The sequence below is a fragment of the Perca fluviatilis genome, chromosome 4, assembly GCF_010015445.1.
Source record: "Perca fluviatilis chromosome 4, GENO_Pfluv_1.0, whole genome shotgun sequence".
In the NCBI taxonomy this organism is placed as follows: domain Eukaryota; kingdom Metazoa; phylum Chordata; class Actinopteri; order Perciformes; family Percidae; genus Perca; species Perca fluviatilis.
The window spans coordinates 42,066,352-42,093,347 of record NC_053115.1 but is presented as its reverse complement, the minus strand read 5'-3'; the positions used below and the strand labels follow the sequence as shown (position 1 = coordinate 42,093,347).

General features: G+C 42.6%; 1 protein-coding gene across 3 annotated transcripts in view; it reads left to right on the top strand.

Annotated features, from left to right (window-relative positions):
- The window catches only part of mmp24 (matrix metallopeptidase 24), a 100,305-nt gene that overhangs the window by 36,886 nt on the left and 36,423 nt on the right, over window positions 1-26,996 (top strand). For all 3 annotated transcript variants that reach the window (XM_039796448.1, XM_039796450.1, XM_039796449.1), the window contains exons 2-5: window positions 1,586-1,734; window positions 3,381-3,497; window positions 13,840-13,939; window positions 15,047-15,251. In XM_039796448.1, coding sequence (XP_039652382.1) covers window positions 1,586-1,734; window positions 3,381-3,497; window positions 13,840-13,939; window positions 15,047-15,251 — 571 coding nt within the window. The remainder of the gene's footprint in view (window positions 1-1,585; window positions 1,735-3,380; window positions 3,498-13,839; window positions 13,940-15,046; window positions 15,252-26,996) is intronic.

Genomic DNA, 26,996 nt, shown 5'->3' with positions numbered 1-26,996 from the left:
TTAATTTCTAATGTCTTCTGCGTTTTTGTCGTAGCTCGTGATCGATACCGCACACGCTAGACACGTAGCCAATGGTTGTACCACACGTCACAATGTAGGATGAGGTGAGGTTTATGGTAGCCACGGTGCACGCGAATGACGTCCCCACGGCTGGGAAGAGCAGGTTTCGCCTCTACAAACATCTGTGTTCTTCTCCATGTACAGACCACAGGGACTCAAACAGCCTTAAAGGCACACTATGCAAGATTTGTACCTTTTAATATAACCGCTTCAAAGTCATTTCGATTGTAAACGAACTCGTAGTAGGGCGAATCATCCCGATAGCAAAGCAGGGGGGGACGCCGCTGGCAAAACCGGCAATGCAAGTTTGGTAGGTGGCACCCCGCGTCCAGTGCATTGAGCATAAACTCCTAAGCATCAGTGTTGCCTCATAAAGATTACGTTTCCAAGCCAAACACTCACAAAACCGCCCAAATTTCTTGGCGGAAAACACACCAATCTGGCAACAATGGGTGCGTCCCATCGCCCTTAAATTGCCTCCTTGAGTCCTCCACTTGCCTCCCTTCCTCATCAGAGTAGAGAGGCAGCGAGCAAATGTGTTTTTAGAGGGATGAGACGTCCATTCCTCTGAAGCGTCGCATGAATTTGTCAGCTGTCTGGGCGGAGTTAGCAACTCCTTCAGCTGCTACGGCCTCCAGGAAGGCTGCTCTCTGGATCCTCGCCTATAGCTCCTCCACGATCCCTCCTTGCAACATGACATCATGACTTCGCTTAAACATACCCACCCATTTTCTTAGGCCAAGTGGCGTGTTATCTGTACGCATTTTGATCTATCCGCGTGTATGTCTACGCCATATACAACGTAAACATACACGCCACTTTCTGAAGCCAAGTGGCGTTCTTAAAAGAAGAACTGGTTGGGTTTAGTAAAAGAAGAACGCGGCGGTTGAGTTTAGGAAACGTGACACGTGGGACACGATCCCCGGTCTCCGGGGTGAAAGTCCTGTGTTGTTTGACCCATCCACCCCGCCCCCAACCAACCTCCCCTACGCCCTTTCCTTCTACTCGCTACGGCGTCAATTCACACGCAATCGCAAGGTAATGTAAGTCAATGGAGGCCAAACCGCGTTGATAAACACGCTAAAAAGCGAGTATGTGTCTTGATGACACGCCAATAATGGCATACCAATTGGCATGTCATACATACGCCATGTCATGAGATCAGTCTGCTCCTTGATGCTCCCTCCTCGCTCCTCGGGGCAGAAATAAGAGCTTGAGACTGTCTTCGCCGAGGAGAGACCGAACAAGATGGACCGAGGAGTCGAGGAGCTATCAGATAAGGGCCATGAGCTGCAGCAAACGAGTCAAACCGCCGATTCAAGCAGACGCAGAGTTACTTGATTGATGCCTATGTTACCTGTTCATTTTTACCCGCATTTGGCAGGTTGGGAGGGTGTCAGTTTAAAGCCCTACTTACTTTGCATTTCACGTTGCTGCTGATGGACCGGTGTGTTTGTTTGATCATAACTAACCTGTATTCCTGTTGTTTTCCCCTCTTCCCTCTCTCTCCCTCTCTGTCTCTCAGACGTGGCTGAAGAACTACGGCTACCTGCTGCCTCACGACGTACGCACGTCAGACCTGCGGCAGGAGAAAGCCATGCAGTCGGCCGTGGCCGCCATGCAGCGCTTCTACGGCATTCCTGTGACGGGAATACTGGACGAGACGACTATAGAGTGAGTCACCGGCCGATTTTGACATTATGTCGTGGCTGTTATGCAGGGTTCCTACGTATTGAAAAAAACCTGGAAAAGTTATGGAATTTTAAAAATGCAAATTCCAGGCCTGGAAAGGGTTTGGAAACATAAAAGACCCAGAAAGTTTTGGAAAAGTCATGGAATTTTTTTTTAACACAGTATAATAACGTGATTAATAAATGTATTTTCGTATATATTTTCGTATTGTCGTCCTAACCTCAACGTTCTATTCGGGGCGTGATATTACCAATCCCACTACCAGTAATTGACATTCATTTTATTGTTAAACCTCTCAGGGTAAACTTAAACACAGATTTTTTTCTTATTGTATAATGTTGACTGACATTTTCAGGAATACATAGTCATGGAAATTTGACAAAAAGTCATGGAAAAGTATTGGTTAAAATGCGTATGAACCCTGGTTATGGAACCTTTTCGAGACCACAGTTCAGATTAAAGGCCACACAGATTAATTATTACTGATATAAATGGACTCTAATTGGCCTGACATTTTTAGCCTCAGTGTGCGGCCGCTCCCTGGCTGATCTTGCTGAACTCCATTTAGTGTTGCCGATGCTGAGACACTAGTGTGTTTGTGTTTGTAATATACAAACCAAAGATTGGCCTTTAACTTATTTTAGACCTTATTTCTTTTTGTACATATAGCTACGAAAAGTAAAGTACTGTAACTCATATGTATTCCACGTATTTATTACTGTCAGCAGCACATTGACTGCTGCTGTATAAGAGCGTGAAGATCCTCATAGGGAGGAGGTTGGGGTGGGGGTGGGATGTTTGGCTCCTAAAACACAGGGCTTTCAAGCCGGGGAGCAAAGTTCATGTCCTGGAAGAAGTTAAGGAGAAAACACAAGACTTTGACCCAGGAGACAGGTGTTCATGTCTTGGAAGATTCTGAATAGAAAGTTTACTTTTAAAAAGTTGCCAAATGGTTCCATTGACAAGACCAAAGTGATCTGTGTGTTTTGTCGTTGTGAACTGAGCTATCATCGCAGCACGTCCAGTCTGAAATACCACTTGATGGCCGAGCACACAGCTGATGACCGAGCTCACAGCTGATGGCCGAGCACACAGCTGATGGCCGAGCACACAGCTGATGGCCGAGCACACAGCTGATGGCCGAGCACACAGCTGATGGCCGAGCACACAGCTGAAGGCCAAGCACACAGCTGATGGCCGAGCACACAGCTGATGGCCGAGCTCACAGCTGATGGCCGAGCTCACAGCTGACGGCCGAGCTCACAGCTGAAAAATGTGCGATTAATTGCGAGTTAACTATGACATTAATGCAATAAATCGCGATTAAATATTTTAATTGTTTGACAGCACTAATTCTTTCATTTAAATGCCTGGAAGAGCTCTGTCATACAAATTCACAAATCGTATTTAGTTTCTTTTTTGTGTTGATAGAAATGTAACTGTGATAAATTGGCATATAATATCGCATCGATTGCGGGTTCCTTGAATCGAAATCGTACCGTTAATAATATGGTATCGTTGTCCAAAGAATCGATATAGTATCGTACGGTGATAAAACTTGTGGTTTACTTCCCGTCCTGTGTACCAAACAGTGAGTTGTTGTTGTTGTTGTTGTTGTTGTCGTCCAGGTGGATGAGGAGACCTCGCTGTGGCGTCCCAGATCATCCTCACACCAGCCGCCGGCAGAGGAACAAACGCTACGCCCTGACGGGACAGAAATGGAGAGACAAAAAGATCTCCTACAGGTATCTATCTATCTATCTATCTATCTATCTATCTATCTATCTATCTATCTATCTATCTATCTATCTATCTATCTATCTCTTGGCTGCGTGCGTGCATGCGTCAATAATTCATTTGTTTTAGGGTCAATAAAGAAACAGCATATTAATATATAATCGTTGAGTGTCAAATGTAAGAAAGAAAAAATACTTCTTATGCAACCTCTAGTGTGTGTGTGTGTGTGTGTGTGTGTGTGTGTGTGTGTGTGTGTGTGTGTGTGTGTGTGTGTGTGTGTGTGTGTGTGTGTGTGTGTGTGTGTGTGTGTGTGTGTGTGTTGTGTGCCTCCCAGTTTTGTATATGGGCAGCAAGATACCCGTTCTTTCCAGTTAAAGCCGCCACACCATAGGTGCATTGCACGGCTGTTCCATTATTTCCCTCACGGGTGGGGGCGGTGGCATCCAACCAGCTCGCTACCCACAAGCGTTAACTACGCTCAGATATGTTGTGTGCGCTCAAAGCTCAAATTACAACTTTGACCCAGTTGCCGTTGACCTTTTGAAAGCGCAACCAATGAGGTAACAGCATTTCTTTAGCTAGAAAAGGAAAACAGCGTCCTTGCCTCCCTTGATGACGTTTACCTGCGCTACGCTTTGCTCTCTGCGCTCTGCTCTGCGCCCTACCTTGCGGCGCGCAGAGAGCATCTCGCTTATCACGTGTAGGTAGCTTTACTTTGAAAGGATAGTCAGCTCTTTGAAATCTGGGATTACAGACTTACATGTTCCTTGTGTTATTGAATGCTTTACATTGTATGAGAAAGTGCATCTCTGTCTCGACCTCACCTGTCCAACAGCGACCACGTCTTTGTTTTGGTTCCAGATTTTCTCTCTCTCTCTCTCTCTCTCTCTCTCTGTCTCTCTCTCTCTGTCTTGCTCTCTCTCTCTCTGTTTCTCCCTCTCTGTCTCTCAGTCTGAACTCGGCTAGGCCTAATGTAAATTTGCTCCGTCCCACGAGGCCTTGAATGCATCTTGTATCCTTGCATTACATCCACCCACTCGTCTCTCTGTCCTCTCTTTCCACGTCTTTATTCTCTTGTCTTCTACTGTCTGTCTCCATACTGAACAGTAAAACATTTCCCTGTAGGATGTGACCATCCAACCGGCGGCTCAGCCATGTAATAAAGCTCTAATGCAGGTTAAAGCCGTCCCGCGAGATACTGAGCACCTCCCAGCTCCCGTTGTTGCTTCTGTCTTTTATCCTCTCTCGCTCTCTCTCTCTTCCTCTTTTATCTTCCACTTCTCAAATTAAAAAATTTCAAAGCTTCTGTGTCACACAGAAACAATACAACATACGTATTTGGACAATTCCTCCATAAAAGTAGCTAAAAACTTCAATAAAAAAAGCATAGTGCCACCCGCGATGCCTCGTTTCCATCTTCTGTATCTGTCTGCCATCAGTGATTAATCCAGCTGCAGTTTCAAATACCGGTGCTAAAACTATACTTTTTAATCGGTGCCCAAACGGTGCCTGAACCAAAATAAAAGGAGCACAAAACTAAAGTTGGCGACATTAAAGGTGCTCTAGATGGATTGTGAAGATCCAGGACTTAGCCAAAAAATTTGAACATCGACAACTTCTCAGTCCCTCCCCACCTTTCCGCTAAAACCCAAAACAGTCTCCTAAGCCCCTCCCCCCACAAGGGAGAATGAGCAGTGCACGAGCAGTTATTGACACGCAGTAAGACACACCCCCCCCCCTGGCCCTGCTTGGTGCATCTGAACAGGGAGCGGTGGATTTTTTGCAAATCATACTACAGGCTGTAGGTGGAGCCAGAGGAGCTGAATTTTTTTTTTAAATGACCTGCTTCATGTAGTTCTACTGGAACATAGGGTCAGTTTCAGCAAATATGACCGAAAGTTTGATTTATAAGTCTTACCTACTGCACCTTTAAATAATGTCTTGTTTATTGCTAAGGCCATATGGTCAAAATTAAGTGATTTGTTTAAATGTAATAACTTATTTCACCAGTCAAATGCTGTTAAACAACAAAAAGAACCACTAGATGGCAGAGGTGAACTTTACATCGACCTTGAATGCACCATGAGCTTACGAGGTGCACTTGAACGCACCATTAAGTCCCGTCTGTGTTATTTCTCCGGCAGTGTCCACGATGCCTCCTCTGTGTCTTTAGCTGCAGACTGTTGGAATTCTTTCCAGTGAAATACAGCAACACGTTAGACCTTTTACCTGTCAGCATTCTAACCGTGTTTAATCTAGCTACTAGCTAACGGTCGGCTAACGTTACCTGCTGCCAAATGTAGTGTTAGCCATAGTGTCACACGCAACAATGCTTCTGTTGCCTCTTGCATCGTTTCTGAGCATCAAAGAGCAGGGCAAGCATTTAAGTGGAATCGAATTGAGGCACCGAACGCTGCATTGATATTCGCTCTGGGAGTGGAAGAAGCACTCAGATCCTTTACTTCATTATTTCCTTCCCCAAAATCTCTAAGGAAAAGAGACGCTAAATGAGTAACATCTCGCCTAGAATCCAAGCAAGGTATCGTGGAGGTAGGAATAGTGTGGATAAAAGATGAATGTGGGAAAAAAAGAACCAAGTGAGAGGAGAAGGAATGACCAAACATTTCTCTCGTCAGCCTTGGCCACGACGGAAACTTAAAGATCTAATTAAATTCATTATAGTATCAAATCTTAACAAGAGTTATCTCGAGACACTTTACAGACAGAGTAGGCCTAGACCACACTCTATAATTTACGAATTCCCACAAGAGCAAGCAAGAGCATTTCATCTGTAACTGAAGAGTACTTCCATGTACTCTCAGGAGGAAAAGAATTTCAAAAAGCTCATTTGCAACACAGCAAACAACAATAAATTAATCTGTGTTTTCCAACTTCCTCTCTCTTCCTCTCACTTCTCCTTTCATGCCTCTCACTTCTCCTTTTTTTCCTCCACACCACCCTGCTCACAGCTTTACAGGCCTAATGTGAATTACAGCGCTCCCACGAGACACTGAAGGCATCCCAGCCCACTCTACAGCGTTACATAAAACCCACACTTTGAGATCTGGTTACCTCTTCCTGTATCTGAGTCTCCTCGGCGCTCCTCTTTGTGTTTCACCCTGCTATCGCCTGTCCCATTCCCGCCGCACGGCTCCGTGTCGTCTTCAGTTCCCTTCCACCGTTAAAGCTGCATAACTGTAATCGTTTTTAACTTAATTGTTCCTCTTCCAAGGCGCCAAAACTATCTCCAGAGCCAGCCCAGTCTCCTGTGAATTACACTCCTGTGTGTATCTCATTTACATTATTGCCTGGATTACATTATTTCTGATTCAAATTTATGTTGGTTATTTATACTGGTAACGTTTTGTTCCAATGTAGGAAGTAGGAATCCATATTTTATAAAACTGTCGCTAATTTTGACATTTTTCAACATTTTATGACACTTTTTTTTTACGTTTCAGCTTAAAATCGTGAATTGTGAGTTGAGTATATTGTTACACATCCCTTTCCACAAGATTAGACAATTATTTAGAGCTTCGACGAGTAAAAAAATAATTGCCAACTATTTTTAAGTAATTTTTCATGCCAAAATAACAGAAAATGCTGTATTCAGCCTCTCAAATATGAAGATGTTCTCCTCTTTTCTGTTTTTATATCATATTAAACTGAGTATCTTTTCACATTTAAGAAGCTTGAATCAGAAGTTTTTCTTTTGTTTCATAAAAAAAAGAACTAAAACCGATTATTCGATTATCAATATAGTTGGCGATGGATTTAATAGTTGACAACTATTCGATTCAGCTTTGCAGCTCTACTAATTAGCACTAAAAAATGAAACCCAGCTGAGGCTGATGGAAGTGTCTTGCTCTGAACGCTGGTTTTTGGATCATCTGGAGCAATGCAGAGACACACATTTAGAGGAATTTCAGGGCTGCTGGCAACTGTAAATGATCACCCGCTGCTCTGCGGTTGAGCTGCAGGATTATGTAACTGTGTATCTCTCTATTGATGCCTCAGGACAGGGAGGTGAATCTTTAAAAACCAGTCCAGGAAGAGACGAGGGAGGAAACGAAGCGGAGGTGAATAAAGAAAAATCGGAAAGACAGAAACAGAATCGCAAAATTACTCTGGGTAGAGACGACTGTGAGGTCGCAGTCTTTTTGGCGGCTTTTGCAGTGACCTTAAGCCCAGAAAAGGGGGCTATCAGTCGGGCATAAAGCTCTGCAAGGTCGCGGTCTTTTTGGCGGCTGTTGCAGTGACGTTAAGCCCAGAAAAGGTGGCTGTCAGTCGGGCACAAAGCTACGTAAGGTAGTGTTCTTTTTATCGGTTGTTGCAGTGACGTTAAGCCCAGAAAAGGTGGCTGTCAGTCGGGCACAAAGCTCTGCAAGGTTGCGGTCTTTTTATCGGTTGTTGCAGTGACGTTAAACACAGAAAAGGTGGCTGTCAGTCGGGCACAAAGCTCCGAAAGGTTGCCGTCTTTTTGGCTGCTGTTGCAGTGATGTTAAGCCCAGAAAAGGTGGCTGTCAGCCGGGCACAGAGCTCCAAAAGGTCGTGTTCTTTTTGGCTGTTGCAGTGACGTTAAGCCCAGAAAAGGTGGCTGGCAGTCAGGCACAAAGCTCTGCAAGGTTGTGGTCTTTTTGGCGGTTGTTGCAGCGATGTTAAACCCAGAAAAGGTGGCTGTCAGTCGGGCACAAAGCTCCGAAAGTTTGCGGTCTTTTTAGCGGTCATTGTTGTTGCAATTAGTCAATAAAAGGGGACTGTCAGCCACTTATATAACCGTCAATATAGCAGCATCTAGCAACACCGCCGCGCTGTGGAGTAATGTCTGGCAACGCGAGACTACCATGTATGACGTTGGGTTAAGCATTCTCAACCTGGCAACTCCCGTGAACTTCGATTCTGGGGAGGAGGGGGTGGGGGAGACAACTCTTTCCAGTATTTTGAATTTGGACTGCAGTAACCAACATGTAATACTGACGCTATCTGTCAGTATTACATATTGGACCTTTAATTTTTCCTGCCAACAAAGCACATTCGATTGAAAGCGAGTTGAAAGAAAGCTGGGAAGAAGAAACGGAGAGAGCGAAAACATATGCATCTTGAAGCTGCTCGGCCTGTTCTCTCTGCAGATACTCTGTAAATGATGTTTGTGTGTGTGTGTGTGTTTTTGAACTGATGTAAATTAAAGAATGTCTAAGATTCGTTTCATCTATTTTAAGCCACACTAGCGGCTGTCTGTCTGTCTGTCTGTCTGTCTGTCTGTCTGTCTGTCTGTCTGTCACCATTTAACCCTTAAAGGTCCCATGGCATGAAAATTTCACTTTATGAGGTTTTTTAACATTAATATGCGTTCCCCCAGCCTGCCTATGGTCCCCCAGTGGCTAGAAATGGTGATAGGTGTAAACCGAGCCCTGGGTATCCTGCTCTGCCTTTGAGAAAATGAAAGCTAGATGGGCCAATCTGGAATCTTCCCTTTATGATGTCATAAGGGGAAAGGTTACCTCCCCTTTCTCTGCTTTGCCCGCCCATAGAATTTAGCCCACCCATGAGAGAGAGAGAGAGAGAGAGACATATCATGGCTATCAAACAAGCAAAGTCGCAGTTGGTGAAGGCCACACCCCCACCCTCCACCTTAGAGCCAGCTCTAGTGGCTGTAATTCTGCACCAAGACTGAATTTCGGGAAAGAGACTTAAGATACAGTATTAGGGGACCACTAAGGTCTATATAAAAGAGACTTCAGATACAGTATTAGGGGACCACTAAGGTCTATATAAAAGAGACTTCAGATACAGTATTAGGGGACCACTAAGGCCTATATAAAAGCATCCAAAGAGCACCATGTCATGGGACCTTTTAACCGAATAATTCTCCTCTCCTAGACATAAAATGGACATAACACAATTAAAAACAATATTATTCAAACAAAACAAAATAATTATACATTTTTGCATGGTAAAAGAAAATTCTGCTGTACAATTTATTTATTAACGGGTGAACTAGGACTCCGTTGCCTGCCTGACGGGTAATGATCGGCTAACGGCGGTCGGCTATCGGTCCTAAATTTACATCCCTATTTGGATGGATTGCCACAAAGATTTGTACATCCTGTTCCCCAGAGGATGAACCCCTCTGTCTTTGGAGATACTCTTGTCCACATTTTTGGACTTTGACTGGAATATATTCACAACTATCGGATGGGTTGCCATCACGTTAGTTTCAGGCGTTCATGTTCCCTTTCGGGATGAACTGTAACAACTTCAGGGCTCCTCTGACTTTAATCTGTGTCCCAAACTAAAGACATTCCCATCAGCCTCAGCTGTGTTTTGTTTTTTAGTGCCAATTAGTAGAGCTGTGGAGATTAATTAGTTGTCGCCTATTAAATAAATAGATATTCGGTTTGAATAATTTTTTATGGAAAAAAAGTCAATCTTCCCTGATGGCAGCTTGTTAAATTTGAATATTGTTTTAGTCTCTTCTCTCTGTGATAGGAAACTGAATATCTTTGAGTTGGGGACAAAACAAGACATCTGAGGACGTCATCTTGGGACTTTGGGAAACACTTTTTCACACCTTCGTCGTACATTTTGTGCGTGTGTGTGTGTGCATCTGTGTGTGTGCGTGTGCGTGTGCGTGTGCGTGTGTGTGTGTGTGTGTGTGTGTGTGTGTGTGTGTGTGTGTGTGTGTGTGGTGCTAAGTAGCAGTTGTCTGATATGAGTAAATGGTGTGGAACGTTAAGCCAAAAATGACCTGTGGCCAAAACACACAGATGGTGTACCGCCACACACACACACACATGCGCACACACGCATTCACTAGGCTTCTGGGTGGAAAGTTGGATTTATAAATACACTTTATAAAGGGATTTGCATGCAGGCGGTTCTGAAATGAAGTAAAAAAAAATCTTGAACTTGTGTCCGCTGTCAGCAAACCGACACATGCACAGACAAGACAGGGTGTGAAATATGATTGATCATCCATCAAAAAAAAAATGCAAAAACAGACACTTTCTTTCATTCCCACTTGGCTACAGAAGATTTCTTAATTATCTTCCACGAAGAAGAATACAATAAAGAATGTCAAAACAAGATTGAATTCATTTATTTCTCACAGTTGAGTCGTTTTATGAGACTGACAAAGAGTTGTTTTCGGAGCCATTCACACTGCAACATGTTGCAGCAAACATCCTGTCAGAAAAGTTGAATAAAAAGGGCTTAAACTCGCTGAACTCTAAAGAGTCTGCGTGGCTCTTAAAGATTAGCTGAGACGGCACAGTTTTTTTCCCAAAACGCACAGGAGCGGTCCTTAAAGTATATTCCCTCTGACTCTACAACGAGTCAAGTCAAGTCAATTTATTTATAGAGCACTTTTAAAACCAACATAAGCTGAACCAAGTTATATTATGTTATAAAATCAAAGGAAGACAATATAAATATAGACACAATGGAACATCATACAAACAGCACACTAGACAAATGTCCCTAAACTAAATCATACGCCAAAGAATGAAAATGTGTTTTAAGACGAGACTTAAAGAGCTCAGCAGTAGAGGAGGACCTAATAGGAATGGGAAGTCTGTTCCAGAGTCTCGGGGGCCGCAACGGAGACAGCATCGTTTATATTTCTATTTCAAGTCACGTTTTATTATTCACACGGCCTTTTCAAAGCAATCTTCAAACAACAATCTACCCATGAAGGACAAAAAAAAAGGTGCAATCTAAAGGCCCAGACGCACTGAAAGGGATAATTGACGCGCCTCATTTGACACGGCTCATTTGATGCTCCTGTGGCGCTCTGCAGGCGTCCCATTTGAAGCGCCAACACCACAGTATTTTAGAAAAGGCCACTATTTAGGCAAATGTTCTGTGTATTATAGATCCTCTAGTCTATATCCACTACGTTCTACTTCCGGGATTGCTCCAGGGCCACCGGATATTCTGCCGGATGTCCCTCTTTTTGGCCGGATGTCTGTCCCCTTCCTCTTTCTTTGTGTTGGCGTTCTAACCTCCGGCTGATTTGTGAGGACTATGGTTAACTGCTCCTCAGATCTCTGCAGGGTAAATCCAGACAGCTAGCTAGACTACTTTACTTGAGTCTTTTCTTTTTATGCCACTTTCTACTTCTACTCCGCCACATTTCAGAGATTTGGGAATTTTTTTTTTTTAAATAAAAAAAATAATGTGAAATGTGCAAAAAACGTAGGAAAAAGCGAAAATGTTGAAAAGTTGGAAAAAATTACAAAGTAAAAGTTGAAAAAAATTACAAAATAAAGTTGGAAACAATTACAAAATAAAAGTTGGAAAAATTACAAACAAATTCTGGAAAGGCAACATAAAGTTGACTGTCTTTTAATTATATGCCACTTTCTACATTTACTCCAGTACTGTTGTTCAGTACCAAATGTTGAAGTACTTTACTTGAGTCTTTTCTTTTCATGCCACTTTCTACTTCTACTCTGCTACATTTCAGAGAGTAATATTGTTCTTTTTACTCCACTACATTCATCTGTTCCAGCTTTAGTTACTAGTTACTTTAGTTACTCCACTACATTCATCTGTTCCAGCTTTAGTTACTAGTTACTTTAGTTACTCCACTACATTCATCTGTTCCAGCTTTAGTTACTAGTTACTTTAGTTACTCCACTACATTCATCTGTTCCAGCTTTAGTTACTAGTTACTTTAGTTACTCCACTACATTCATCTGTTCCAGCTTTGGTTATAGTTACCTAGTTATTTACTTATCACTACATCATTGTTCAGTTACACTTTAGTTACTAGTTACTTTAGTTACTCCACTACATTCATCTGTTACAGCTTTAGTTACTAGTTACTTTAGTTACTCCACTACATTCATCTATTACAGCTTTAGTTACTAGTTACTTTAGTTACTCCACTACAGTCATCTGTTACAGCTTTAGTTACTAGTTACTTTAGTTACTCCACTACAGTCATCTGTTACAGCTTTAGTTACTAGTTACTTTACGCATTAAGATTTACTGCACACACACACACACACACACACACACACACACACACACACACACATACACACAGACACAGGCATACACACACAAACACACACACACACACACAGCTTTAGTTACTAGTTACTTTAGGTACTAGTTACTTTACACATTAAGGTTTCTGCACACAAAACTCATGTAGTTTATAAAATCTCATTATTTTATAAACTACAGTTTAAATGCAGGACTTTTACTGTTTTACTGAGTATTTTTACAGTGTGGTATTAGTACTTTTACTAAAGTAAAGGATCAGAATACTTCTTCCACAACCAGAGTATATCTGTTCCCAGCATGACGCGGCGTTCAACTACCCGTAAACTACAGGACGTGCCATCAACATTTTGCTAGATGGACTTATTTATTCTCATCTGTTGTGCGCTCATGTATGAATATTAAATTATGGCAGTTTGTCTGTAATGTCTGTAATGATCTGATATTCATTTCCATAATAGATTTTTTTGGTTTGAGAGACAGATTGTGTGAAATGAACTCGCTTTAGTGTCTCATCTCGCTGCTGTTTTCTTCATCTCGCTCTCTTGTCCCGGCTTTTCTTTCTTTTCTTCTCCATCTTCTTTCGCCTCTCTGCTTCTGCCAATCCCTCCATCTGTCCTCTTACTCTCCCTCCCATCTCTCTCTCTCCTTGTCCCATCTCTCTTTCCTCCTCTCTCTCTCGGTCTCTCTCCCCCTCCCCCTCTCTCTATCCCTGTCTCTCTCTCTCTCTATCCCTGTGTCTCTCTCTGTCTCTCTCTATCTCCCCCCTCTCTCTCTCCCCCCTCCACCTCTCTCTCTCTCTCTCTCTCTCTCTCTCTCTCTCTCTCTCTGTCTCTCCCTCCCCCTCTCTCTATCCCTGCCTCTCTCTCTCTCTCTCTCTCTCCGTCTCTCTCCCCTCTCTCTCTCCCTGCCTCTCTCTGTCTCTCTCTCTCTCTCCGTCTCTCTCTCCCCCCTCTCTCTATCCCTGCCTCTCTCTGTCTCTCTCTCTCTCTCCGTCTCTCTCTCCCCCCTCTCTCTATCCCTGTCTCTGTTATCCCTGTTATATCTGCCAAAGGGGGCTACTTTGATGAGTAAAAAATTTAGAATACTTTTTGGTTTCTAAATTGATTCCATGATTTCTTTTTTAACTTAAATTGTTCATTTGTTCTATTCTTTCATTTCAGAGTACAATAAGACATTGAACTGCATGAATTTCAATAAAAACCTGGAAAAATTGGTGTGTATGTATGTGTATATATATATATGTATATATATGTGTGTGTGTATATATATAACTTTCCTCATGTCATGCAGGCCTGTAACTAATCCTTAATGCTCTGTTTTTTGTCTCCCCCGCAGCATATCGAACTTCACCCCCAAAGTGGGCGAGAAGGACACGCAGCGAGCGATCCGACAAGCCTTCAACGTGTGGCAGACGGTCACTCCGCTCTCCTTCCAGGTCAGACAAAAGGCTCACACAGTTCAGCTTTAAACATCTGCTATAACGTCTCTGACGTATCGCCATCGGGTGTTCGTATGACTGTTCAGGATCAAATTAGTCTCGCATTGGCCAGACCGTCCTCCACAGCGCTGCGGAGGAAGGTCCCGGCTAGTCCACACAGCATTCCGGGATAGGAGGAAAACGTGCTCTGGGTTTTTTGGCATTTCTTTAAACCAATCACAATCGTTGTGGGCGGCGCTAAGCAGTCAGCAGTAGCTTGCTAGCTTGAAGGTTGTTTGCAATTGGCCCTTATGCATCCCTGTGTTTTGGTCCTATTTGTAACAAGAGCTTTTCTTCCAAATATGGTATGGTCATGAATATTTAGATGAGCTGCGCGCTGATTGGTTGAGCGAATCCCCAATACACAGACATTAGAGAAGCGACAGAATCTCATATTCCAGACACTGCAATGTTTCATTACCAAATTCACTTCTGAGACTTTTTTAAGCGAGAAATCAACTATATAAAGCTCAAATATGGGCCGTTTTACAAAAATTGATGGCTAATTGCAAATTTGGTAAGACGTGTCGGACTTTAGGAGCTCCACACAGTCTGACGAGAAAGCGGCAGCCTGCTGGGCTCCATACCCAGCGCAAAGTCACCCTTTGTGGATACTGCACTACGGGGCTCCGCGGCCAGCTGCCGGCATAACTATAATATATTTACAGTTTGAATTTCGTCACGCCACTTATATAACATCATTCCCCAATGTCTTATAAAGCTAACCGTTGTGTCCAATTTGACTTTAAGGCATTTTTATGAACGCGAGGCGTCTTTGTAGGACGAGCAGCTGCTTGCTATATGTCCCATTCATTACAATGGGGAAATACCGCAGCTTGCTCACTTTCGCATAACTAAAGTATATTTAGAGTTTGAATTTCGTCACGGCATGAATATTACAGGTTCCTCAAGGTCTTACAAAGCTTAGCTAACACTTGTCCGATTTCGGATTTCAATTGAATGTATTTTTGTGAATGTCAGCCTCCTGCTATGATCCTGTGTTTCCATATATATCTTTTTTGTCTCTTTCGTCACTCCACTCTGCGCCTCTCGTTTCCCGTTCAGGAGGTGCCGTACTCGGAGATCAAGAACGAGGGCAAGGAGGCCGACATCATGATCTTCTTCGCCTCCGGTTTCCACGGCGACAGCTCTCCATTTGACGGAGAGGGCGGTTTCCTGGCCCACGCCTACTTCCCCGGCGCCGGCATCGGAGGAGACACACACTTTGACTCTGACGAGCCCTGGACGCTGGGCAACGCCAACCACGACGGTGAGACTCATTCCTTTGTACGGCTGGGTATCGCCAATGATTTATTTTTATTTTATTTTTTTTATTCACACGTGATCATAAGATAAGATAAGATATACTTTATTGGGAAATTTGTTTTGGACTCTGTCCGTTCCGCAGCTTTACAAAGACAACACAAAATACAGAAAATAAGCATCTCTCAACACATACTCTCATGCAACACAAACCATACTCTCATATACATTAGACAGGTCCCTATATAGTAATACTCTCATATACATCAGACAGGTCCTTATATAGTAATACTCTCATATACATCAGACAGGTCCCTATATAGTAATACTCTCATATACATCAGACAGGTCCCTATATAGTAATACTCTCATATACATTAGACAGGTCCCTATATAGTAATACTCTCATATACATCAGACAGGTCCCTATATAGTAATACTCTCATATACATTAGACAGGTCCCTATATAGTAATACTCTCATATACATCAGACAGGTACCTATATAGTAATACCTCATATACATCAGACAGGTACCTATATAGTAATACTCTCATATACATCAGACAGGTCCCTATATAGTAATACTCTCATATACATCAGACAGGTACCTATATAGTAATACTCTCATATACATCAGACAGGTCCCTATATAGTAATACTCTCATATACATCAGACAGGTACCTATATAGTAATACTCTCATATACATCAGACAGGTACCTATATAGTAATACTCTCATATACATCAGACAGGTACCTATATAGTAATACTCTCATATACATCAGACAGGTACCTATATAGTAATACTCTCATATACATTAGACAGGTACCTATATAGTAATACTCTCATATACATCAGACAGGTCCCTATATAGTAATACTCTCATATACATCAGACAGGTACCTATATAGTAATACTCTCATATACATTAGACAGGTACCTATATAGTAATACTCTCATATACATCAGACAGGTCCCTATATAGTAATACTCTCATATACATTAGACAGGTCCCTATATAGTAATACTCTCATATACATCAGACAGGTACCTATATAGTAATACTCTCATATACATCAGACAGGTCCCTATATAGTAATACTCTCATATACATCAGACAGGTACCTATATAGTAATACTCTCATATACATCAGACAGGTCCCTATATAGTAATATATATACATCAGACAGGTACCTATATAGTAATACTCTCATATACATCAGACAGGTACCTATATAGTAATACTCTCATATACATCAGACAGGTCCCTATATAGTAATACTCTCATATACATCAGACAGGTCCCTATATAGTAATACTCTCATATACATCAGACAGGTCCCTATATAGTAAGCACATGAACTCCTTTCAGTGGCAGTTTCCAATTGAGCAACCCCGTACGTATTGCACAAAATGCACTGACAAAATGCACAACCCCAATAGCCTACGTATTGCACAACTAACATATTGCACAATCCCAATAGCCTACGTATTGCACAACTAACATATTGCACAATCCCAATAGCCTACAGATTGCACATATGATCTATTGCACAACCCAAATAGCTACATATTGCACAAATGACACATTTCCACATAACCTATACAGTACACAATGACTTATTGAACAATCCAACAGTCCATGTACTGCACCACTAACCTATTGCACAACCCAGCCACCCTACATGTTGGTGTTAATAAGTTTAATGGACATAGGCACAAATGAGTGTTTATATCGGTTTATCCTGCATTTATCATTGTATCATTAACACACAGTTTCAGAAGGTACTATGATTATATGTAGGCCGCGTGAAATGGGGAACCCCAAATAAGCTACTTTAAGCTTTTCGGAGGGAGCCCGTTAACAATAAACATACAACAGAGAATATACAGACACTTAAAACTCAATTTACAATAGACGCAACGCAGACAAATGCCACAGTATACAGACGATCCCAGTACAAATATAACACTTGAAGAATATTCCACAATATATTGGAAGCAATTTGTCATTCAGGCTTTTCTAGAAGATGGAGACAGAATGCGACAATTTCAAGGTCCCGATTCTAGAATGCACCCGCGCCCATCTGAGCACCCATGGGCGTGCTGGTCTTACAGGGAGGTGTGTTCACTTGCATTCTGGGCGTATTGCTATCTGAGGCAGCGTGAAGTGATCGCGCCATTGACCAACAAAAACCTGGTCTAAAGTCAATAACAGCACATTAGTAAAATGCGCCTAGGCTCGTGCAATAGCAATGCGCCAAGGTACAAATGTGCCTTGAGCCCCCCTAAAAAGGGTCTAAAATCGCCAATGGGACAGTCTATAACATGATCAGGGAGCGTTTCTTTTAAACACCACAGCGTCATTTATTATTTTGACTATGACCTTGAGAGAGTTGCTATTTGCATGGAAATTTCTTGCATTTTGACTCGAGCTAATGTTGAAATATTGCAGCATAGTGAATGACAGCAGTGAAATACCAACTGATTAAATTGTTTGTCATTTAAATATGTTCCAATATATAGCATTAGTAAATGAAATGCTCTGAATGTGGAGATGTCCTTCTCCCCTATCTTTGAGCACCACACCGTTCAGTCATTAGATGGAAAATAGACGTGGAAAAAACACTTCACTTTGTAGTTTTTTTTCCCCCCCTTCTTCTTCTATCTCCGTTTGACAAATGACTCATGCCAGATTGCCTCCGCTTCAGTAACCAACGTGTTGATGGAGAGAGCGAGGGAGACGCAGAGAGAGGGAGGCGACGGAGGGGAGGAGAGGAATCTGGTCTGAGAGATTAGCAGAAAAGAGAATTAGCTTTGACAGGGAAGCTCTAAATGTGTGTGTGTGTGTGTGTGTGTGTGTGTGTGTGTGTGTGTGTGTGTGTGTGTGTGTGTGTGTGTGTGTGTGTGTGTGTGTGTGTGTGTGTGTGTGTGTGTGTGTGTGTGTGTGTGTGTGTGTGTGCGCGTCTTGTGTCGGTACGAACCGTCCCGGGGAACATTCCCTCCGGATGCATCCAGGCAGTTTCATTTTAATGTAACAGAGTTTAGAGCAGTGGTTTCCAAACGTTTTCACGTCGAGGACCCCCTAAACCAACACCGATTAGATAAGATTTTGTCCCTCTCTAATAGGATTTTTGCTTTTTAGATGGGTTTATTTTTTTGCAGAAAGTGTAAGAAACCCATGAACACAATAGTTGTAGAGCTGTGAAGATTAACCGATTAGTGGTCAACTATTACATTTGTTATGAAAAAAAAGGTCAAACTTCTCTGATGGCAGCTTGTTAAATGTGAACATTGTTCTAGAGTCTTCTCTCCTCTGGGACAGGAAACTGAATATCTTTGAGTTGGGGACAAAACGAGACATTTGAGGACGTCATCTTGGGCGTTTTTTGGAAACACTGATCCACATTTTCTGACATTTTATCAACCAAACAACTTATCCATTAATTGAAAAAAATAATCCACAATGAAATGTCATTGTGTTAGTCATGGACGAAATCATTCGGTTTCCCCTTTTTAATAAAGTGCTGATTTTGTCAATACACTGTACATTAATAATATTGTGTGTGTGTGTGTGTTGTGTGTGTGTGTGTGTGTGTGTGTGTGTGTGTGTGTGTGCGCGTGTGTGTCTGCGTGTGTCTGTGTGTGTCTCTGTGTGGGTGTGAGTGTGTGTCTGTGTGTGTCTGCATGTGTCTGTGTGTTGTTGTTTTTGTGTGTGTGTTTCTGTGTCTGTCTGTGTGTGTTGTTGTGTGTGTGTGTGTGTGTGTGTGTGTGTGTGTGTGCATGTTCATGTGTCAGCTTGTATGTGCCTGTGTCTGTGTGTGTCTGCGTGTGTGTGTGTCTCTGTGTGAGTGTGTGAATGTGTGTGTGTGTGTGTTTGTGAGTGTGTCAGCTTGTATGTGCCTGTGTCTGCGTGTGTGTGTGTGTGTCTCTGTGTGTGTGTGTGTGTGTGTGTGTGTGTGTGTGAGTGTGTGTGTGTGTGTGTGTGTGTGTGTCAGCTTGTATGTGCCTGTGTCTGCGTGTGTCTGCGTGCGTGTGTGTGTCTCTGTGTGAGTGTGTGTGTTGTTGTGTGTGTGTGTGTGTGTGTCTGCTTGTATGTGCCTGTGTCTGCGTGTGTCTGCGTGTGTGTGTGTGTCTGTGTGTGTGTGTGTGTGTGTGTGTGTGTGTGTGTGTGTGTGTGTTTTTGCGGTCACCCAGGTGCTGTCGTACACACACCCTCACACACGCATCTTTATCTTTAAAATCTCTACACACACACACACACACACACACACACACACAGACACATAGTAATTGAAAGATTAGAAGGTAGATAGTGAGACAGCAAAGTTCTCAGACGCTCCAAAAACTAATTCACGCTATCAGCTTCAGAAGGACGTCGCGAGGACGAACAGCCTTCATCTTCACCTCGGCTTCCAGCCGGCTGTTGTTGTCGCTGCTGAGGGACGCCGTCTGTGATGAACCTGTTAACACCGGGAGGGGCGAGCTGATAAACCCATCACAGACACGACCACGTGTCTCCATTCGATATCGGACGAATCTGCAGCTCGGTTTCCGTCCATCGCTACAGTTCAGTGCCAACGCAGGAAGTCGTGTGTCTTTTACGTCGTGAAGCGAAAAGTACGTGTGGTCTGGGCGGTTGTCTCCCCCTCACCCTCACCCAAATATTTCAGTGGTCTAATTTTAAAAATAGCTTAAAGTGCTCATATTATGCTCACTTTCAGGTTCATACATCAACTGACCACAGGTGATAGTCGATTGGCAACTGAATCTAAGTTTCATATGACTCTCTTCTTATACAGTTTGGGTGGGGAGGTGGGGGGGGAGGGGGGGAAGTTGTGTTAGTGTTCACAGTTGACTAACTACTAACGTACATGCCAGTCAACAAATGATGTACTTCAAATGATTTCACTTTATTTTATCCTGGAGGGTATGGGTACTCCCATTTACTGGTTTCCCACACCGGTCATATCAAACAATTATATTTCTACATGAGTATTTCAGTTATTAAATATATAAGCTTTAGCATTCAATTCAATATGCTTACTGTAAACGTCCTTGATCTGATTAGTGGCATAGAAACCATACATGTCAAAAGACATTAAAGTGCTCATATTATGCTCATTTTCAGGTTCATACTTGTATTTAGAGGTTGTACCAGAATAGGTTTACATGGTTTAATTTTCAAAAAACACCATATTTTTGTTGTACTGCACATTGCTGCAGCTCCTCTTTTCACCCTGTGTGTTGAGCTCTCTGTTTTAGCTACAAAGTGAGGCATCTCACTTCTGTTCCATCTTTGTTGGGAGTCGCACATGCTCAGTAGCTAGGTAAGGACTACTAGCCAGTCAGAAGCAGAGTATGAGGGCGTGCCCTGACAGTACCTAGGTAAGGACTACTAGCCAGTCAGAAGCAGAGTATGAGGGCGTGCCCTGACAGTACCTAGGTAAGGACTACTAGCCAGTCAGAAGCAGAGTATGAGGGCGTGCCCTGACAGTACCTAGGTAAGGACTACTAGCCAGTCAGAAGCAGAGTATGAGGGCGTGCCATGCTAGCAGCTAGGCGACCATTATAACGTGTGTTACAAAGTGACCCACGTCTGTCTCTGAAGTAAAGGCTGGACTACAATAGAGCTGTTTGGAGCAGTTTGTGAACAGTGTTTTCTGTTGGAGATGGTAAGTCCCTTTGGGGGGGACTTTGGGCTTTTTCAATTTGTAAACCTGTTACATGCACAAAAAAGATATATAACCCAATACAGGCATTGGCATTGGATGCGATGCATTTATGCAGGATGTTCCAGTACTATTTTTCTTTTCCGGTGATAGGGTTGTGCTTTCACTACAGTTGTAGTGCCTCCGCAGAAGCATAAACCCCGCTTTATTGGCACCAAACACAAAGTACAGCTGAAGTGGATGGGAATGTCATTTGGCTGGAGAGGGAAACACATTCTTGGCAGGTAATTTGTTTTGTGCTTTACCAGAACTTGGCAATTGAGCCAAAAAGTTAATTTCAGACACCGCTTGTACAAAATTATCTCTGGCATGCAACGTCCAAAAGAAATGAAATGAACATTTAGGCGGGGGGAACTGCTGGAGCCAAACAAAGCAAACAAAGACTCTGTGGAGGCATCAAACTGGGATTACTTGAGAGACCGGCTTCATCACAGCGATATCAAACGTCATCTTTATCGCAGGCGGGCAGGCGACTGGTGGGGGGCAGACATGATAGAAGGAGCCGTTATCGTCGGTGCAGGGCGTCGAAGCAGACTATAGACTGACAACGAGAGAGATAGAGAGGGAGGGAGAGGGAGAGAGAGAGAGAGAGAGACCGCCCAGTGGGAATTTCCTCAAGCCGGGGAACATGGAGTTTACGTCTTGTGCTGTAAAATCATCTTTATCTTTGCCTGCGACGTGGAAGAAAGAGAGGCGTAGGGAGCGGAGAGATAAAGGCTAGAGGAGGAAGAGAAAGAAAGGGATGTGTAGGGACAGAAGTGTGTGTTTGGGTGTGAACTGAAGGTGGGAGAAAGGGAAGAATTTCATAAAAGAAAAAAGAAACATTTCAGGCTGTTCTCATGTCACATGAGTTCATGTCCTGAAGAAGTTAAGGAGAAAACACAAGACTTTCACCCAGGAAACAGGTGTTCATGTCCTGGAGAAGTTAAGGAGAAAACACAAGACTTTCACCCAGGAAACAGGTGTTCATGTCCTGAAGAAGTTAAGGAGAAAACACAAGACTTTCACCCAGGAAACAGGTGTTCATGTCCTGAAGAAGTTAAGGAGAAAACACAAGAGTTTCACCCAGGAAACAGGTGTTCATGTCCTGGAGAAGTTAAGGAGAAAACACAAGACTTTCTACCCAGGAAACAGGTGTTCATGTCCTGGAGAAGTTAAGGAGAAAACACAAGACTTTCACCCAGGAAACAGGTGTTCATGTCCTGAAGAAGTTAAGGAGAAAACACAAGACTTTCACCCAGGAAACAGGTGTTCATGTCCTGAAGAAGTTAAGGAGAAAAACACAAGAGTTTCACCCAGGAAACAGGTGTTCATGTCCTGGAGAAGTTAAGGAGAAAACACAAGACTTTCACCCAGGAAACAGGTGTTCATGTCCTGAAGAAGTTAAGGAGAAAACACAAGACTTTCACCCAGGAAACAGGTGTTCATGTCCTGGAGAAGTTAAGGAGAAAACACAAGACTTTCACCCAGGAAACAGGTGTTCATGTCCTGGAGAAGTTAAGGAGAAAACACAAGACTCAAGACACAAGAAGAGTGAGTCGCTCGAATGACGGCCGCCATGTTGCGCCTCCATCTTTAAAATACATTAGCCAGAGAGGGACAGGCTGAAGTATTTCAACATCTCCTGAAAGCAGAGAAAACGGAGAGAAAGAATTGACTGTACATTTGCAAGAGAAACAAAACATCAGCGTCTGTGTAGTTTCACGGAGTCTGTGCGTCGACTGCTGGCTGTAATCTTCAAACAGACCTGCCGGAGTAAAGAGAAAAAGATAATTAGGTTCTGAAATTAGGTTCAAACAGAGTCAAACCAATTACCGAGTCAATGTATTACTTTGAGCTCTGCGTAAGGAGCGTAAGAAGTCATTGAGCGTCTGACAGCAGCTCTTAAGATTATGACAGAGAGCCTGATGCTTTTAATAAACCTCACAGGAATACATGACATTCGGAATAACAGCCTTCTATTCTCTTTCTTGCTGTTTTGATCAGTTGTAATAACAAGTATGAATGGTTGGAGTAGTTGCAGTTTTTTCCCTACCATTGATTTGATTGAAGATCATCAATCACCCCAAAAACTGATCATTAACAGACCCAAAACAGAATATGTGGATTTTTATTTTTTTATTATTATTATTTATTTTATTTTTTTTACAATTTTCAGCAATGTTCCAGAATGAAATTCTGCAGTCTTAGCAGACTGTTTTTCTGCTTGAAGTGGAGTTAACATTCTGAGTTTTCGGAAATTGTTGGGGATAATTCTGTGTCTGCAGATTCCCTGTGGCTCTGATCACTAGATCTGAGGTTACATTTACATCGCTACGTTTTGGTTTTAAAAAATTAATATCTTCTGCTACGTTTCCCCCTCTCATTCCCCCTGCTCTGGTGTTTCCCCCCTCTCATTCCTCCTGCTCTGGTGGTTATTCTGAATTGTGTTAATTCCTGTGTAGTTGATTTCATGTTTTCTGTCTGTTTTTCCTGTTTCCTGTTTTATTTTGATAGTCTGGTTTTCTGTCTTGTCAGTTTACTTCCTATGTTTTCCCGCCTTTGTTGATTGTCCTGCCCCGCCCTGATGTGTTTCACCTGTTGTCTCACCTGTTCCTGATTTACTCATCACCTCGTGTATTTAGCCTCTGTGTTCCCTTTGTCTCTTGTTAGATCGTTTTGAGTTTGCCCTGCCAGTCTGTTCAGTTTATGTGTCTGCGTCAGCTCCTGTTAGTTCCAGTGTTTCCTGTTTTTTGTACTTCCTTGGTTTTTTGGATTTCTTTGGATTTCTCTGGACTATGTATTTTTTGCCTGTTGAAGCCTCAGGTAGTGGTGGGCAGATCGAGGCTTCGTGAAACAATGAAACAGTTGAAGCAAATGTTCCATATTGTGTCGAGGCTTCGAAACAATCCGACACGGTCTCAGCGATGACACCTAGTGGTCACTTGCAGGTGTTGATCTGAAACAACCTTGACAATGAGCCATTTTTTTATAATTGTATTTTTCTAATATGTGAAGCTTGTAACCTGTAGGCTCCTCACTGTGCATAATGTTATTTTGGTCATGACAAAAGAATATTAATAAATCAAGCCACAATGTCTCACTTTTTATAGATTTTTATTCAAAAATATTTATTTCTCTGCGTGGAAGGACTTAGCCTACTTCGGTGTTTTACAGATAATTTCTCAGCCTTTGAAAAAATCCTCTCACAAGGGACACTTGTTGCTGGCATGCAAAGATATTTTTAGCAAGGACATACAAATGAGGAAAGATTACTGCTCTCTCTTTCCAGTAAGTTAGGGGATCATGAGTTATGGGAAAACGCATCGTTGAGGGGTATTTTTTCACTTCCAGTGTGGCATCGGCTGTAGCATTGTGTATGCCTGGGTCCCACGGATGCATCATCAAAGTTCCCATAAACTGTCCTGTGTTTCTACTGGTGTGATGTTGATGATGGCAGGATGAGTGCTCCTCAAATGGACATCATGGATGATGTATTTTGCAAAAGGCTAGCTGCCATCACAATACATACATCTCACTTTATTTGGGGTTTCCAAATGGAAATGCTCCCCACACCACAGATGTACGGCATCTCTTCTGTGGAGCATTTCTCTCTCTCTCTTTTTCTTTTCTCTCTCTCTCTCTCTCTCTCCTAATATATATATATATATATATATATATATATATATATATATATACTATCTATGTGTACTATATATGTATCTACCTATCAATATGTTAATTGTACTATTATACTCTGTCTTCTCACCTATCAGTCAATTAAAATTTAAATGTAAGCCCAAATTTCTAAACAAATTCACTATATCTCAAAATCAAACCCTCTACAAAACCCAATCGAGGTCAAGATCGTTGACTCCTTAATACTGATGTGCATTGTGTGTTCCCACCTTAATCAAACACTATTCATGCACCTGTTGAAACACTTGTGAAACACTCAATGCTCATTAGCCTTGGTCACATGACATGGGTGTTTTGAATCACGCTTTGGATCAGTGTTTCGAAACATCTGCGGATCTCGACAAAGCTTCGGAACGTCAGTTTCACTTCTGCCATCCCTAGCCTCAGGTCTCCCTTGGTTTGGTTTTTGTGTTGTATTATTGAATCCCTGAGCCCCAACCATCTCCTACCTGCCTACCTCGTCTCTGCGATTGGGTCCTTTAATTCCCTACCACTGCAACAACTAACGTTACAATGGCAACTACCAGCAGTGGGCGGAGTCTCCACGCTGCCACCTGTTTATGCCCAGTATACCAGGATGTTGACGAGATATTTTGGTTTGGGCGTGTTAGTTTAAACAGAAATTAGTTGTTCAACTGGAGCTAAAAACACTTGGTGTATCGAGATCGCTTTTGACTCAAAACTCCGCTTAGAAACCAAAACGTAGCAATGTACATGTAGCCTGACAAAAAGTAATTTAGTTAGTTCAATGCTCAAATTTATTTTACGTTGGTTTGCGTAGGTGGTGCCCAAAAACGACTACCCTAAGTCTCCAAATGTTTGGGAAAAACCCTGTGCTTGTTCACTGGCATGTTTTAAAACCTTCAAGCAGCAGCACATTACTTATGCATTCACAGATTATATACTTTAAAATCTCATTTTGTGTAAGTGTGAACTTGACGTGGCACTAAACAGTTTGCCGCACTCTGAAGTAATCCCCGTCGGAGAAGCTCAGCGCTCAGGCTGGACTCTAAAAAGTGACGGGAGCTTCAGATCCAAAAGCTGACAGTCGCTTCCACTTCCCACAAACTCTCCTTTTGATGTGAGATTCGTATTAACGCTGCTCACGAGTCAACAGCATCACAGACTTACTTTTTCTCACTTTTCCCACTGCGTTTGATGCTGCGTCTTTGGTCTTTTCTATTGTGTCTTAACTGGGGAGCCTTTGTTCCACTTTCAGATGTTTTTTTCAACAAAACAAATAGCAGAAAGGCCTGTCAGCAGAACAACGCAGGACTTGTTTTCTGTTTCCTGCCTGATTTCTGCTGTGAAAAAATCTTTTAAAAAGCCTTTTTTTTTATATAAAGACTGTCAGTGATGTGATGTTTCTCTTCCTGGCTTTCTTGTACCTCCTCCTTTTTTGTCTTGGTTTGCATTTAGCTCACACCTTTACAGTACATTCCCAGAATGTTCCTGAGGACTCATCCTCTACATTCAACCAACGTTCAACCTGTGGAACATGGTACTTAATTATATTTGAACTAATCAACTATGTTTAACTAAGTTTAACCTGTTAAACATAAAACCTAGCTGTTGCATCAGCTTGCTGCACGCTATCAGTCAACATATCAGCAATAAATCGGGCCTCTGGAAGGAAACGCACTTTTGTGTACATGTGGAGTAACAACACTTAGCAGAGGAGGCGTGACAGAGCTTCCCCCCCGCCCCCCCCCCCTCATCTGACTCACCCAAGGCAAGCCAGGAAACAGTTTGTCCTTCCTCACTACAGAGAGACACACAGACGGTAAAACAGAGGATCAGATTCAGTTTCAGACCATACTAACAACTACCTCTGAGTGAGTTCAGCTACAGGAGAGAAAAGTGGAAAACTACAACACTGCTGCTTCAACCTCCTGACACTCCACACACTGACGGTGAGTTGGACTATAAACACGACTCAATGTGAAAGTACATTTCAGTGATGTTAGTAGAGGAGGGAGGGGAGCCATGACTGACGGTACTTTCTGTCTGTTGTGTTTTCAGCTTCACTCAGAGATAAAATGTCTTCCAGATCAGAGGAGGATCTCTGCTGTCCGATCTGTCGTGATGTCTTTAGAAATCCTGTTCTTCTGTCATGTAGCCACAGCTTCTGTAAAGACTGTCTGCAGCGCTGGTGGACAGAGAAACCAAAACTGGAGTGTCCACTTTGTAAGAGAAGATCTTCAAAGAAAAATCCATCTTGTAACCTGGTGTTGAAGAACCTGTGTGAGGCCTTCTTACTGGAGAGAGATCAGAGAGCTTCAGATGCTCTCTGCAGTCTGCACTCTGAGAAACTCAAACTCTTCTGTCTGGACCATCA